Source organism: Carcharhinus amblyrhynchos, chromosome 5, assembly GCF_965287045.1.
Source record: "Carcharhinus amblyrhynchos chromosome 5, sCarAmb.v2.hapA, whole genome shotgun sequence".
NCBI lineage: Eukaryota > Metazoa > Chordata > Chondrichthyes > Carcharhiniformes > Carcharhinidae > Carcharhinus > Carcharhinus amblyrhynchos.
This window is the reverse complement of record NC_137328.1, coordinates 123,838,371-123,853,819: the sequence shown is the minus strand read 5'-3', so window position 1 is coordinate 123,853,819 and position 15,449 is coordinate 123,838,371. Positions and strand designations below refer to the sequence as shown.

Genomic DNA, 15,449 nt, shown 5'->3' with positions numbered 1-15,449 from the left:
ATAGCTAGGGTGTAGAGAAAGATCAACTTAATATATGGTAGGTCTGATGGCAGCGGGAAAGAAACTGTTTTTGAGTCAGTTGGTATGTGACCTCAGGCTTTTGTATCTTTTTCCCGACAGAAGAAGGTGAAAGAGAGAATGTCCGGGGTGCGTGGGGTCCTTAATTATGCTGGCTGCTTTTCCGAGGCGTGGGAAGTGTAGATGGATGGAAGACTGGTTTGTGTGATGGACTGGACTTTGTTCATGACATTTTGTAGATTCTTGCAGTCTGTGTTTTGGGTTTGTGTTGGGACTGTGTGCGCGCGATCTGTGTTCTGAGACTGTGTGTGTGTAGTCTGTGTTCTGGGACTGCGTGCGCACATGTGGTCTGTGTTCTGGGACTGTGAGCGCGTATGCGGTCTGTTCTGGAACTGTGAGCGCGCATGCAGTCTCTGTTCTGGAACTGTGTGCACGCGTACAATCGGTGTTCTGGAACTGTGTGCACGCGTACAATCGGCGTTCTGGAACTGTGTGCACGCGTACAATCGGCGTTCTGGAACTGTGTGCACGCGTGCAATCGGCGTTCTGGAACTGTGTGCACGCGTGCAATCGGCGTTCTGGAACTGTGTGCACGCGTGCAATCGGCGTTCTGGAACTGTGTGCACGCGTGCAATCGGCGTTCTGGAACTGTGTGCACGCGTGCAATCGGCGTTCTGGAACTGTGTGCACGCGTGCAATCGGCGTTCTGGAACTGTGTGCACGCGTGCAATCGGCGTTCTGGAACTGTGTGCACGCGTGCAATCGGCGTTCTGGAACTGTGTGCACGCGTGCAATCGGCGTTCTGGAACTGTGTGCACGCGTGCAATCGGCGTTCTGGAACTGTGTGCACGCGTGCAATCGGCGTTCTGGAACTGTGTGCACGCGTGCAATCGGCGTTCTGGAACTGTGTGCACGCGTGCAATCGGCGTTCTGGAACTGTGTGCACGCGTGCAATCGGCGTTCTGGAACTGTGTGCACGCGTGCAATCGGCGTTCTGGAACTGTGTGCACGCGTGCAATCGGCGTTCTGGAACTGTGTGCACGCGTGCAATCGGCGTTCTGGAACTGTGTGCACGCGTGCAATCGGCGTTCTGGAACTGTGTGCACGCGTGCAATCGGCGTTCTGGAACTGTGTGCACGCGTGCAATCGGCGTTCTGGAACTGTGTGCACGCGTGCAATCGGCGTTCTGGAACTGTGTGCACGCGTGCAATCGGCGTTCTGGAACTGTGTGCACGCGTGCAATCGGCGTTCTGGAACTGTGTGCACGCGTGCAATCGGCGTTCTGGAACTGTGTGCACGCGTGCAATCGGCGTTCTGGAACTGTGTGCACGCGTGCAATCGGCGTTCTGGAACTGTGTGCACGCGTGCAATCGGCGTTCTGGAACTGTGTGCACGCGTGCAATCGGCGTTCTGGAACTGTGTGCACGCGTGCAATCGGCGTTCTGGAACTGTGTGCACGCGTGCAATCGGCGTTCTGGAACTGTGTGCACGCGTGCAATCGGCGTTCTGGAACTGTGTGCACGCGTGCAATCGGCGTTCTGGAACTGTGTGCACGCGTGCAATCGGCGTTCTGGGACTGTGTGCACGCGTGCAATCGGCGTTCTGGGACTGTGTGCACGCGTGCAATCTGTGTTCTGGGACTGTGTGCACGCGTGCAATCTGTGTTCTGGGACTGTGTGCACGCGTGCAATCTGTGTTCTGGGACTGTGTGCACGCATGCGGTCTGTGTTCTGGGACTGTGTGCACGCGTGCGGTCTGTGTTCTGGGATTGTGTGCATGCGATCTGTGTTCTGGGACTGCGAGCACGTGCGATCTGTGTTCTGGGACTGCGAGCACGTGCGATCTGTGTTCTGGGACTGCATGCGCATGTGTGGTCTGTGTTCTGGGACTGCGTGTGAGTTTGTGTTCTGGGTCGTGGGTATGTGTGTGTGGGGGGCCGGGTCTGTTCTAGATCTGTGCTGGGACTGTGTATGTGGGTCTATGTTCTGGGTTTCTGTGTGTGTGTTTGTGTGGGGGTCTGTGTTCTGGGTTTGTGCGTGGGTCTGCGTTCTGGGTTTGTGCTGATACAGTGAGTGTTTTGGGGAGTTTTTCAGATTTTGCTGCTGGGGGTTTTGTAGTTTTGCCCATTTCACACAAACGAAACTAACTCCCAGCAAGTGTGCGGCCCCTGGAATCAATGAGGAAACAGCTCTGATTGCTGTGAGAAGCCAGGGCTCAGAGTTTGAACCCGGGAAAGGAGAATCCTTCAGTGTCAGTAACAGACTCAACTCCCTCAGTCTCGGAGTTTACAGGAACCCGACATTTCAAATCAATCTCTTACTCTTTGCTGACTTTCATTTTAATTGAATTTATTCTCAAATTAGGTTAATTCTAAGCAGCATTTCCCAACTGGGTGAACTGATCCAGTTAATGGGAGCGCGTCCCACGTTCCCGGGAATGTAACCATTCCCCATCCCGCCCATTGGCTGTTTGCAGCATCGCACCGCTGTCAATCAGGGAATACGGGGCACTGATTGGAGCATTGAGCTGTCCATCATTGAGGGGGGTGTGTCTGCTGGAGCGGAGATTTGGGGAAGTTAGCAGAGCGGAGCCCGGAGCAGCGGCAGGAATAGCGAGTGCCCGCACTTTCTGCAGCTGGGACAGTGGCTCAGGTTGTGCTGGGAATGTGTGCTGGGTTTATGCTGGAATGTGTGTGTGTGTATTGGGAATGTGTGTCTGTGTGTGCTGAGATGTGTTTGAGAGTATGTGATTTGACCTTGTGTGTTTTGTGTGTGTGTAGGATGCGTGTGAGGTGCAGCCTGAGTTTGTGCTGAGTCCATGATAATGTTGTGATTCCCATCTTTTCCAGAACATCCTTCCTGAGTTGCTCCACTTGTAGATTCCATTCTAGTGCTGTATATGAAGCTGTCCCCTTCCGATCAGCTCCCTTCTCTAATCACTGTCTCCAAGCTCTCGCTGGCATCAGTCTGAGTCCATCATGCTGTTTGCAGTCTTGGGGATCCTGAGATGAAACTACTGACCACCTGTCTGCACTATCAGCACCATGTCACAGTTGCTAGCACTGCTGCCTCACAGTGCTGGGATCCGGGTTCGATTTCCAGCTTGGGTCACTGTCTCTGCGGAGTCTGCACGTTCTCCCCGTGTCTGTATGGGTTTCCTCCCACGGTCCAAATGACATGCTGGTTAGGGGGATTGGCCGTGCTAAATTCACCCTCAGTGTACCTGAACAGGCACCAGAGTGTGGCAACTAGGGGATTTTCACAGGAACTTCATTGCAGTGTTAATCTAAGTCTACTTGTGACACTAATAAATAAACTTTAAAATGCTGCAGTTTAGTAACATCGCTCGACTTCACCCTGCTATGAGCTCACTGGCTGCTGAGATCCTCAGCCACCCACTGATTACCTCTGCACCTGACTAAAGCTCTGGAACTTCCTCCCAGCCTCATACAAGATGCTCTTTCACAGAATACTACAGAGCAGAAGAGGCCCTTCAGCCCATTGAGTCTTTACTGACACATGAAAGTCCCTGACCTGCCCACCTAATCCCACTTGCCAGCATTTGGCCCATAGCCTTGAATATTGTGACGTGCCAAGTACGCATCCAGGTACTTTTTAAAGAATGTGAGACAACCCACCTCCACCACCCTCCCAGGCAGCGTATTCCAGACCGTCACCACCTTCTGGGCACAAGTTTTTCCTCGAATCCTCCCGAAAGTACCCCCCTCAATTTTAACTTGTGTCCCCTCGTAACTGACCCTTAAAGTTAGTTTATTTATTAGTGCTTACTGCAATGAAGCTACTGTGAAAATCCCCTAGTTGCCACACTCTGGTGCTGTTTGGGTACGTTGAGGGAGAACTTAGCATGGCCAATACACCCAACCAGTATGTCTTTGGCCTGTGGGAGGAAATCAGAGCACCCAGAGGAAACCCACACAGACATGGGGAGAACGTGCAGACTCCACATAGACAGCGACCCAAACCGTGAATTGAACCCGGGTCCCTAGTGCTGTGGGGCAGTAGTGCCAAGACCCTTCAACTAAGGGGAACAGCTGCTCCCTATCCATTCCGTCCATGCCCCTCATAATCTTGAACACCTCAATCAGGTCAGTCCTCAGTTTTCTCTGCTCCAATGAAAACAAGTCAGACTTTTTCCAATGAAAACAACACAAGCCTATCCAACCTCTCTTCATAAATGTACCATCCCAGGCAGCATCCTGGTAAATCTCCTCTGCTCCCCTTTCTCTTTGTCCAAGCTTGGTTTTCTCCACTATCTCACCTCTTCAATGTAATTGGACAGCATTGGGAAAAGACAGCTAAATATCACATTGGCTCTTGGAGGTGTCCCCAGCTTGTATCTGGACAAAGTATTCATGGAGATGGTCTGAGTCTCGCTGTCCCCTCCTCCCCACTGATCTTGTACAGATAATGCTGCAGATTCCTGTGTTGCCACATATGCTCTTGTCAATCAGCCAGAAGTTAGTTGACTGTTTAAAACTGATAATGAATGTTGCACATTCAACTTGATCTTAACTGACTTTATCTCCCTTTCCCCTTCTTGTGAAAGTCCTGGGATCCTGCTGTGGCAACCTGCAATATTGCGATGATTTCAGATGTGCTGGCTGTAAGGAATCTCTCCCGTTACAGCAGTGCCCCTTTGAGATACTTTATCTTCCTGCTTTTGTGCATTCAATGATTAATTCTTCACGCCACGCCTGTTCTAACCTCCCTGTCCTCTGCCTCCCGCACTGTTCCAGTGAAGCTCCATATAAGCACTTGAAATGCCATAACCTACAAGACTGGAAAATGGGACTAGGTGTTTGATGGCCAGCACAGACTTGATGAGGCAAAAGGCCTCTTTCTGTGCTGTAAAACTCTCTGAGTCTGAGAGCACCTCATCACCTTTCTATTAGGCACCCTACAATTATGGACTCAACATGAATTCTACAATTTGAGATCACAATCAGCATTCTCATTTTAATGGTTCTGCTGTGACTATTTACATCAGCTGTGAGCCCTTATGTTGCCCCATTGTCATCTCTCCCTGCCACTCACCATCAGCACTTTAATCACTCCTGCCTCCCACCTTCACAAACGTTTGTTCTTGTCTCCGTTCCCCTTTCCCATGCCTCTGTTCTTGCTTAACAACTGTTAAACCTTTGACCTTGTCTAGTTCATCAATCTGAATCATTAATTCTTGTTTCTCTCTCCACAGATGCTGCCTGACCTATTGCGTTTTCACCATTTCCTGATTTTGCTCCAAATATTTTCCTTTGGCTGTATGGTCCAGTGGGATGCCCGGTGATTGTGAGGGAGGACGGAGAGAACAATGGTGTGGCTTCTGCCTGGTTCTTGTCCTGATGCTCTGTTGAAGCTACAGGCTAAGGTGTTGCATGATTCTAACCCAACCATCATGGCGATTAATATTTCCTCCCCCTTGCATGCAAGGATTTGGAATTCTTCACGTTAAAGCGATGAAGTTAAAAAGGTACCTGAAAGTTCTTACACTCATCCTGCTTCTGGCGTCCGCTTTCCTGATGTTGCGCTTCCGTGTGACCTGGAGGCTGACCCAGGAATCTGGCCGGTCGCTGGTGGATCTTCTGTCACTGCTGGAGAAGGTGAAGAGTAAGGAAGAAGACCAGGTTGCCATCAGGAGCTCTGGGATTGACTTTGAGGCACTGGATAGTCGGCAACACGAGTCTCCTCCGTGTGTGAAGGGACTGGCCCTCCTGATCCTCGTGACATCAGCCCAGCCCAACATTGATCGTAGGAACTCCATTCGCAACACCTGGGCACTGGAGCGGCAGGACAGCCCCTTCCCCTGGCAAGTGGTCTTCTTGGTTGGCCAGGGCTCGGAGAAAAGAGCAGATGACCCAATCCGATCGGAGCTGGAGAAATTCCAGGACCTGTTGGTCGGAAGCTATCTGGACACTTACAGAAACTTAACACTAAAGGTCATGCACGGGTTAAAGTGGGCGGTGAGTTCTTGCCGGCCCGCGTACATCCTCAAAACTGATGACGATTGCTTTGTGAACACGGATAGGCTGCCCCGCTTTCTGGTCAGAGACAACCCGATTAGGAGCCACCTCTACGCGGGCTCTCTCTTCGCACCCGAGAAGCGGGAAGTTATCCGCGACCCCAGGAGCAAATGGTATGTGTCGTGGCAGGACTTCAGGAAGGAGCACTACCCCCCCTACGTGAGCGGGGTGGGCTACGTGCTCTCACTGGATGCTGCTGCCGCCATCCTGAGGGAGGCACCGTCTGTCTACCCAATTCCCGTCGAGGATGCTTACATCGGAATCCTGGCTGAAATGGCTGGAATTCCCGTGCTATCGAGTAGCCGTTTCACCAAACACAATGTCAACTGGAGAGTCTGTAATTACAGGTACTTGATGGTCATTCATCACCTCAGCATACGGGAACAACAGATAGCCCATAGCAATATGATTCAGGCCCGGACAGTTTGTTCAAGTAATCCAGACATTACCAGGTGGAGATGAAGAGGTTCAGTCACACCGTGTTGATCAAAGCCTTTAATTATCCTGGCGGGAAACTACTTTCTCCAATTGGCAGAGTGCAGGCCAAGTCAGCACTGCTTAAATATTACAGCTAGGTTGTTTTGGGGTAATGTCAGCACTTCTCCACAAAAAGGGTAGTGGAAATACTCGCTTGAACCTTGAAGAAAGAAGGACCTTGTTACCAAAGCGTTTCATCTTGCACTCCTCGGGACAAAGGCAAGAATATCAAATGATCACAATAGTTTATACTACAAGAGAAAAGAGTGTTGATTGGTTGGCAGGTAGACACTGGCTGAGGTGTTGCCATGGAGAAAGCAATGGGAAACCAAGTCCCTGGCACCTTGGCTAATCGTCTTGTCAGCCAATCAGCACTCTTTTCTCCTATTGTATAAACTGTCACAATCTTCTGAAATGTGGCTTTCTTGTATTTGTCCTGATGAGTGGAAGGTGAAAATCTTTGTCAGCACGTCTCTTTCCAGCAAGTTTCAGGGAGTGGAAATCTACTCTTTCCCCAAAAAGCTGTTGGTGTTGGGGGTCAGTTTAAAAAGTATCGAAACTGAGGTCAGTAGATCCAGTTAGACAAGAGTATTAATGGTTATGGAACCAAGATACAGATTATCAAAAATGGTTGAGGAGACAGTGGCGTATTAGTAATGTCATTGTACTACTAATCCCAGAGGCCCCGGCTACAGCTCCGAGAACACTGGTTCAAATCCCACCGTGGCAGCTAGTAGAATTTTAAATTCAGTTAATAATAAAATCTGGAATGTAAAAGCTAGTCTCAGGAATAGTGACCATTAAATTATTGACTGGTTTACCTGTTATTTTAAAGGAAAGATAGAGAGAAAATGGAATTATAGACCAGTCAGCCTGACCTAGTGGTAGCGGAGAAAATGCTAAGAGTCCATTATAAAAAATTTAATAGCACAGCCCTTAGAAAACAGTGGCAGGATCAGACAGAGTCAGCATGGATTTACTAAAGGGAAATCATGCTTGACAAATCTACTGGAGTTCTTTGAGGATGTAACCAATAGAGTTGATTGCAGGGAGAGGTGGCAGTAGATGTGGTTCATTTGAACTTTCAGAAGGCTTTTGACAAAATCCCACTTAGCATGTAAAATTAAAGCATGTGGGATTGGGGGTAGTGTTTTGCAATAGATAGAAAACTAGTTGGCAGATAGGAAACAGTGGGAATAAATGCGTCTTTTCGAAATGCAGGCAGTGACTAGTACGGTACTACAGGAATTAGTGCTGGGAGCCCAGCTCTTCATAATATAAACAATTTAAATAAAGGAACTAAACGCAATATCTTGAAATTTGCAGAATGTATAAAGTTGGGTGGGAAGATGAGCTGTGAGGAGAATGCAGAGACATTTGTGTGATTTGGACAAATTGAGTGAATCGGCAAATGCATGGTAGGTGCAATATAATGTTGATAAACATGAATTATCCATTTTCGTAGCAAAAGTGGGAAGGCAGACTATTGTCTGAATGGCTATGAATTACGAGAGGGGAATGTGCAACAAGACCTGGGTGTTTTTGTACACTAGTTGCTGAAGGTAAGCAGGCAGATATAGCAGCAAGTGAAGAAGGCAAATGGTATGTTGGCCTTCATAGTGGGAGGATTCGAGTACAGGAGCAGGGATGTCTTGATGCAATCATACACGGCCTTGGTGGGCCTCACCTAGAATATTGAATGCAGTTTTGGTCTCACCTGAGGAAGGATGTTCTTGCTGTAGAGGGAGCGCAGCGAAGGTTTACCAGGCTGATCTTGGGATGACGGGATTGACGTAAGAGGAGAGATTGAGTCAGTTAGGACTATGTTCACTGGAGTTTCGAAAGATGAGGAGGGAATCTCAGATTACAGGGAGGCGACAATCTAGCAAAATCACTAGGCCACCAATCCAGAAACTCAGCTAATTTATTGGGACCTGTGTTTGAATCCCACTACAGGAGATGGTGGAATTTGAATTCAATAAAGTATATCTTGAATTAAGAATCTACTAATGACCATGAAACTATTGTCAATTGTCAGAAAAACCCACCTGGTTCACAAATGTTCTTTAGCAAAGGAAATCTGCCGTCCTTACTTGGTCTGGCCTACATTGTATTGAGATGGATAGAAAACTGTTGGCAGAGAGGAAACAAAGAGTAGGAATTAATGGGTGCTTTTCAAATTGGCAGGCAGTAACTAGTGGGGTGCCACAGTGATCGGTGCTGGGACCTCAGCTATTCACAATATATATTAATGATTTGGATGAGGGAACAAAATGTAACATCTCAACATTTGCAATGATACCAAGTTGGGTAGGAGGGTGAACTGTGACAAGATGCATAAATCCTTCAGAATGATCTGGACAGGTTGGGTGAGTGGGCAAACCAAGGGCAGATACCTATAAATTGGATATACGTGGGGTTATTCACTTTGAAAGCAAAAACAAGGTGGCAGGTTACTCCCTGAATGGCTGTAAATTGGGTGAGAGGAATGTGCAGCAGGATCTGGGTGTCCTTGTGCACCAGTCACTGAAGGTAAGCATGCAGGTGCAGCAGGCAGTAAAGAAGGTAAATGGTATGTTGGCCTTCATTGCGAGAAGTTTTGAGTACAGGAGCAGGGATGTGTTGTTACAATTATACAGGACCTTGGTGAGGCCACACCTAGAGTATTGTGTACAGTTTTGGTCTCCTTTTCTGAGGCAGGATGTTCTTGCTCTCGAGGGAGTGCAGCGAAGGTTTATCAGGCTGATTCCGGGGATGGTGGGACTGATGTATGAGGAGAAATTGACCAGGTTAGGATTGTTTTCAGACAAATGAGGGGGGATATCATAGAGACTTATAAAATTCTAACAGGACTAGACAGCGTAGATGTAGGGAGGATGTTCAGAACCAGGGATTACAGTCTGAGGATTCAGGGTAGACCATTCAGGATGGAGGTGAGGAGATATTTCTGGTGGGAACAGAGGTTATTCAAAAGATTATTTCAAAAGGAAAGTGAATAGCCATTTAGATAAATAAATGTGCAGGGCTCCAGGAATATATTGAGAGGAATGGCACAGACTCAGTTGGCTGAACTGCCTTTTGTGTTGTTGGGACTTGCTGACTAAGAAGGATTAAGGAAACAGGAGCAGACTTGTTGAATTTGATTCTGTCAGATTAACCTGTTTTGTAAGTATGATGCATTTGTGACCCACACCTTGAAAAAAATTCCACCAAGTCTGCTTGCTACATGCTGCTTTCTTTAAAGCGTTTATTTAAGTGCTGTAGATTGAATAAATCTGTGGAATGAGATGAGTGAACTAAAGCAAGGACACATCTATCCCTTCTAACACAGCCCAACAGAGGCAGGAGAAACTACTGCAACATTTCAAACATTTTGAGCTGAACATTTGTGTTTTCTTCATCGGGAATACCGTGGGGTAAAGACTCGGATTGCCCAAGTGTTAATGGGATTCAGATTGGATCCCTGATTTGAGGAATACAGCCATGATATGGAGATGTCGGCGTTGGACTGGGGTGGGCACAGTAAGAAGTCTCAATACCAGGTTAAAGTCCAACAGGTTTATTTGGTAGCACGAGCTTTCGGAGCGTCGCTCCTTTGTCAGGTGAGTGAAGTGTTCAGTTCACAAACAGGGCAGATATAGACACAAACTCATTTACAAGATAATGGTTGGAATGCGAGTCTTAACAGGTAATCAAGTCTTTACAGTGGAGGAGGGTATTGTGGATGTCAGATACTCGAGGATAAGGAACTCAGAGTTACAAACTAAAAGTGGGTGGGTAGGGCTATCCATGGCTGCATTTTCAAAGAGCAAGTACAGAAACAATGGACCAAATGGTCATCTCCTGTGGTGTAGCTTCCAATGTCATTGCAGGGGCTGAGGTTTCGTCCCCTGGAGATTAGAAGATTGAAAAGTACAAGATTCTGTGGGGTATTGACAGGGTGGATGTGGAGTTGATTTGATTTATTATTGTCACATGTTTTGGAATAAAGTGAAAAGTATTGTTTCTTGTTTGGTATACAGATAAAACATACTGTTCATAAAGTACATAGGGCAGAAGGAAAGGAGAGGGAAGAGAATAAAGTGCTGCAGTTACAGCTAGGGTAAAGAGAAAGATCAGCTTGATATAAGAAAAGTCCATTCTAAAGTCTGACAGCAGCAGGGAAGAAGCTGTTCTTGAGTCAGTTGGTACATGACCTCAGACTTTTGTATCTTTTTCCTGATGGAAGAAGGTGGAAGAGAGAATGTCTGGGGTGTGTGGAGTCCTTGATTATGGTGGCTGCTTTTCTGAGGCAGCGAGAAGTGTGGACAGAGTCAAATGAATGGAGGCTGGTTTGTGTGATGAACTGGTCTACATTCACAACCCTTTATAGTTTCTTGTAGTCTTGGGCAGAGCAGGAGCCAAACCAAGCTGTGATACAACCAGAAAGAGTACTTTCTATGGTGCATCTGTAAATTTGGTGAGTTGTAGCGGACGTGCTGAATTTCCCTTAGCTTCTTGAGAAAGTAGAGGCGTTGGGCTTTCTTAACTATAGCATTGGCATGGAGGCTCCAGGACAGGTTGGTGATCTGAACACCTAGAATGAGGGGGTGTTTACTATGTAGGAGAATCTGGAACGAGGTGGGGGGGGGGGGTCACTGTTTGAAACTAAGAGGTTGCTCATTTAGGATGGAGATGAGGAGAATTTCTCTTCTGAGGGTTGAAAGTCTCTGGAATTCATCCTCAAATAGTGGTGGAAGCAGAGTCTTTCAATATTTCCCAGGCAAAGATGCTTGACAAGCAAGTGGGTGAAAGGTCATTGGGGTCAGTGGGAAAGTTGAGGTTACAATTTGATCAGCCTTGATCTTATTGGATGGCGGAGTGGGCTTTTACTGGGAAATGGATTGATTGCTAGGGGACTGGGGAAGGAGAGATGAACTTGGAGGTTTCAGAATGATGACGGGCAATCATGAAGTTTGGTATATGGGAAGTTTCAGTGTTACCAGCTAACACAGTGCACTGGATGGATATAAATCCTTTGTGCTTACGACCGCTTTGAAGTCAGCTGCAGCCATGGAACAAAAACCAGTTTGTTTTCCTTTCCTTTTTGATCATCAGGGAATGAGACAGCAAAGAAGGCCATTCAGCCCATTGTGCATGTGCCAACTCTTTTGAGTATTCATCCAATTCCTTTTGAAAGCTACTGTTGAACCTGCTTCCATTCTCCCTTTAAGGCAGCGTATTCCAGATCACAAACGGGAAGGGACTGTTCACTTGATCTATTCTGACAGTGTTCTTTTAAAAAATCTTATTGCCTCTCTGCTTTTGACAATTACCTTAGAACTATCAACCCTCCTGCCACTGGAACCAGTTGCTCTATATCTACTCCATCAAAATCCTTCATAATTTGGGGCACAGTCTATCAGTTCCCTGCCTTAAGGAAGATAATCCGACTTCCCCAGTCAACTGAAGTCCCACACCCTGAAAAACATCCTCTATTTGCAATAAGGCAGTAACACAGTTTGGCAAATTCATCTCAGAAATGCCTTATTGAGGTTTGTGAATTGGAATTTCTCTGAATGTCCAGTGAGTGGTTTGTTACTGTCACTGCCCTGTGACTTTGCTTCACCATTATGGCATTTTCACATTTCATATGGGATGAAATGTCATCTCCTGCTCCTCTCAATCCCAGACCATGCAATAACTCTGCCATCTACTGGTTGGGAACATGTAAGGTATGATTTTGACAGGGATGTGAGCACAGAATCCAGGTCACACTCCGAGTATTTTGGATGAGATGTCAGAGATGCTCCCAGCTGGATGAAGATGATCCCATTACACTGTTTGGATGAAAAGGGTGAAATTATTTCTGGTGCCCAGACAATATTTACCTTTTGACCAACTGCCTCCCTGGTGCCGGGATCCGGGATGTTTCTGGTCACGTCCAAGAAATCCTGAAGTGGGAGGGAGAGGAGCCAGAGGTCGTGGTGCATAGTCAGCATGGCTTTGTTAAAGGCAGATTCTGCCATACAAGCCTGGTTGAGTTTTTTGAAGATGTGACTAAACACATTGACGAAGGAAGAGCGATAGATTTGGTTTATATGGACTTCAGCAAGGCATTTGATAAGGTGCCTCATGCAAGGCTTGTTGACAAAGTGAGGGGGCATGGCATCCAAAGGGACATTGCTTTGTGGATCCAGAACTGGCTCGCCTGCAAAGAATGGTTGTAGATGAGTCTTTTTCTGCATGGAGGTCGGTCACCAGTGGAGTGCCGCAGGGGTCTGTTCTGGGACCCTTGCCCTTTGTGATTTTTATAAATGACCTGGATGAGGAAGTGAAGGGATGGGTTGGTAAGTTTGCTGATGACACAAAGGTTGGAGGTGTTGTGGATAGTTTGGAGGGATGTCAGAAGTTGCAGAGTGACATAGATAGGATGCAAGACTGGGCGGAGAAGTGAGAGATGGACTTCAACCTGGATAAGTGTGTGGTGGTTCATTTTGGCAGGTCAAATGGGATGAAGGAATATAATATTAAGGGTAAGACTCTTAGAAGTGTGGAAGATCAGAAGGATTTTGGGGTCTGGGTTCACAGGACTCTCAAATCAGCTTCGCAGGTAGAGGATGTGGTTAGGAAGGCATATAGAGCACTGGCCTTCATCAATTGAGGGACTGAGTTTAGGAGTCGGGAGATAATGCTGCAGCTGTATAAGACCCTGATCAGACCCACTTGGAGTACTGTGCTCAGTTCTAGTCGCCTCATTACAGGAAGGAGGTCCAGAGGAGACTTACAAGGATGCTGCCTGGATTGGGTGGCTTACCTTATGAGGATAGGTTGAGAGAGCTCGGTCTTTTTCCTTTGGAGAGACGAAGAATGAGAGGTGACCCGATAGAGGTGTATAAGATGGTTTGGATCAGGAATTGGATAGCTGATGGAAGACAGAGGGTGGTGGTTGACGGGAAATGTTCAACATGGAGTTCAGTTACTGGTGGTGTACCGCAGGCATCTGTTTTTGGGGCCACTGCTGTTTGTCATTTTCATAAATGACCTAGATGAGGGTATAGAAGGATAGGTTAGTAAATTTGTGGATGACACTAAGTTGGAAGAGTTGTAGACAGTGAAGATGGATGTTATAGTTTGCAGAGGGACATAGATAAGCTGCAGAGCCGGGCTGAGAGGTGGCAAATGGAATTTAATGCGGAAAAGTGTGAGGTGATTCACTTTGGAAGGAGTAACAGGATTACAGAGTATTGGGCTAATGGAAAGACTCTTAGTAGTGTGGATGAGCAGAGAGATCTCGGTGTACATATGTATAGATCCCCAGGTTGACAGGGTCGTTAAGAAGGCGTACAGTGTGTTAGCTTTTACTGGTAGAGGGATTGAGTTTTGGAGCCATGAGATCATGTTGCAACTGTACAAAACTCTGGTGCGGCCGCACTTGGAGTATTGCGTACAGTTCTGGTCGCCGCATTATAAGAAAGATGTGGAAGCATTGGAAAGAATGCAGAGGAGATTTACCAGGATGTTGCCTGGTATGGTGGGAAGGTCTTATGAGGAAAGGCTGAGGGACTTGAGGTTGTTTTCGTTAGAGAGAAGGTTAAGAGGTGATCTAATTGAGGCATACAAGATGATCAGAGGATTAGGTAGGGTGGACAGTGAGAGCCTTTTTCCTCGGATGGTGATGGCTAACACAAGGGGACACAGCTTTAAACTGAGGGGTGATAAATATAGGACGGTTATCAGAGGTAGGTTCTTTACTCAGAGGATAGTAAGGGCGTGGAATGCCCTGCCTGCAGCAGTAGTGGACTTGCCAACTTTAAGGGCATTCAAATGGTCATTGGATAGGCATTTGGATAATATTGGAATAGTTTAGGTTAGAGGGTCATTAGATTGTTACGCTGACCAGTGGAACCATCGAGGGCCGAAGGGCCTGTACTGCGCTGTAACGTTCTATGTTGAGAGATATTGATCGAGTGGATTCTCAGAGGCTTTTTCCCAGGGCTGAAATGGCTGCCCCAAGAGGACACAGGTTTAAGGTGCTGGGGAGTAGGTACAGAGGAGATGTCAGGGGGAAGTTTCTCACTCAGGGGGTGGTGGGTGTGCAGAGTCGGCTGCCGGTGGTGGTGGTGGTGGTCGAGGCGGATTCGATAGGGTCTTTTAAGAGACTTCTGGATGAGTACATGGGACTTAGTAAGATAGAGGGTTATAGGTAAGCCTGGTAGGTAGAGATATGTTTGGCGCAACTTGTGGGCTAAAGGCCCTGTTTATGCTGTAGTTTTTCTATGTTCTATAAAATTGGAGGAAGTTGTCATGCATGAGAATGCTGTTTCCTATGTCACAGCTAACGGAAAGCTGGTGGTGTTTGCTACTAAATAAACCTGTTGAACTTTAACCTGGTGTCTTGAGACTTCTTACCTGCATACTCCCCCATACAGGGACTGTTCTACCTGTCCTCGCTCCCCCAGACACAGACTGTTCTCTCTACCTGTCCTCACTCCCGTACAGGGACTGCTCTCTCTGTCCTCACTCCCCCAGACAGAGGCTGATCTATTTGTCCAAACCCCCCCCCGACACAGGGGCTGTCTTTGTTCTCCCCAAACAGGGACTATTCCCTCTATCTGTCCACACATGATCAAACTCAAAGTTTCTATTTAAAAAGGGGAAGAAGGCATTTCTGATATCAAGTGCTTTTATTTGCTAATTGAATAACGAACCAAAGGGATCAGCAATGCTGTGAAAGGCAGTGCACCCTATATGATCCCTTCTTAAAAATCATATCCCACTGCTAAAATGTGCACACCAAACCACCACAGGGAGCTGCTGAATAAATCCTCACACTCTGTGATGTTAATGTTGAATAACCATTGCTTCAGAATGGTACAGGTGGGTTTTGAGTTGCAGGAAAGCTGTGTCATGCCCGCTCCCACCATATTCCTGGATT

The 15,449-nt window shown here is 47.2% G+C and overlaps 1 protein-coding gene across 2 annotated transcripts; it reads left to right on the top strand.

Moving 5' to 3' along the window:
• Nucleotides 1–2,579: 2,579 nt before the first annotated feature.
• On the top strand, nt 2,580–14,002 carry LOC145343329 (beta-1,3-galactosyltransferase 5-like). 2 transcript variants are annotated; one of them, XM_080189524.1, is made up of 3 exons: nt 2,580–2,669; nt 5,233–6,402; nt 9,864–14,002. In XM_080189524.1, the coding sequence occupies exons 2-3, from the start codon at nt 5,411–5,413 to the stop codon at nt 9,907–9,909; spliced, it is 1,038 nt and encodes a 345-aa protein (XP_080045650.1). In that variant the 5' UTR covers nt 2,580–2,669; nt 5,233–5,410; the 3' UTR covers nt 9,910–14,002. The 2 variants fall into 2 exon arrangements, with proteins under 2 accessions (XP_080045650.1, XP_080045649.1); XM_080189523.1 differs by having other exon boundaries at nt 5,233–14,002.
• The last annotated feature ends 1,447 nt before the right edge of the window (nt 14,003–15,449 follow it).

Bases quoted from the DNA above. Each gene is read 5' to 3' on its own strand.
- LOC145343329 (XM_080189523.1), top strand. From the start codon at position 5,411: ATGATTCTAACCCAACCATCATGGCGATTAATATTTCCTCCCCCTTGC.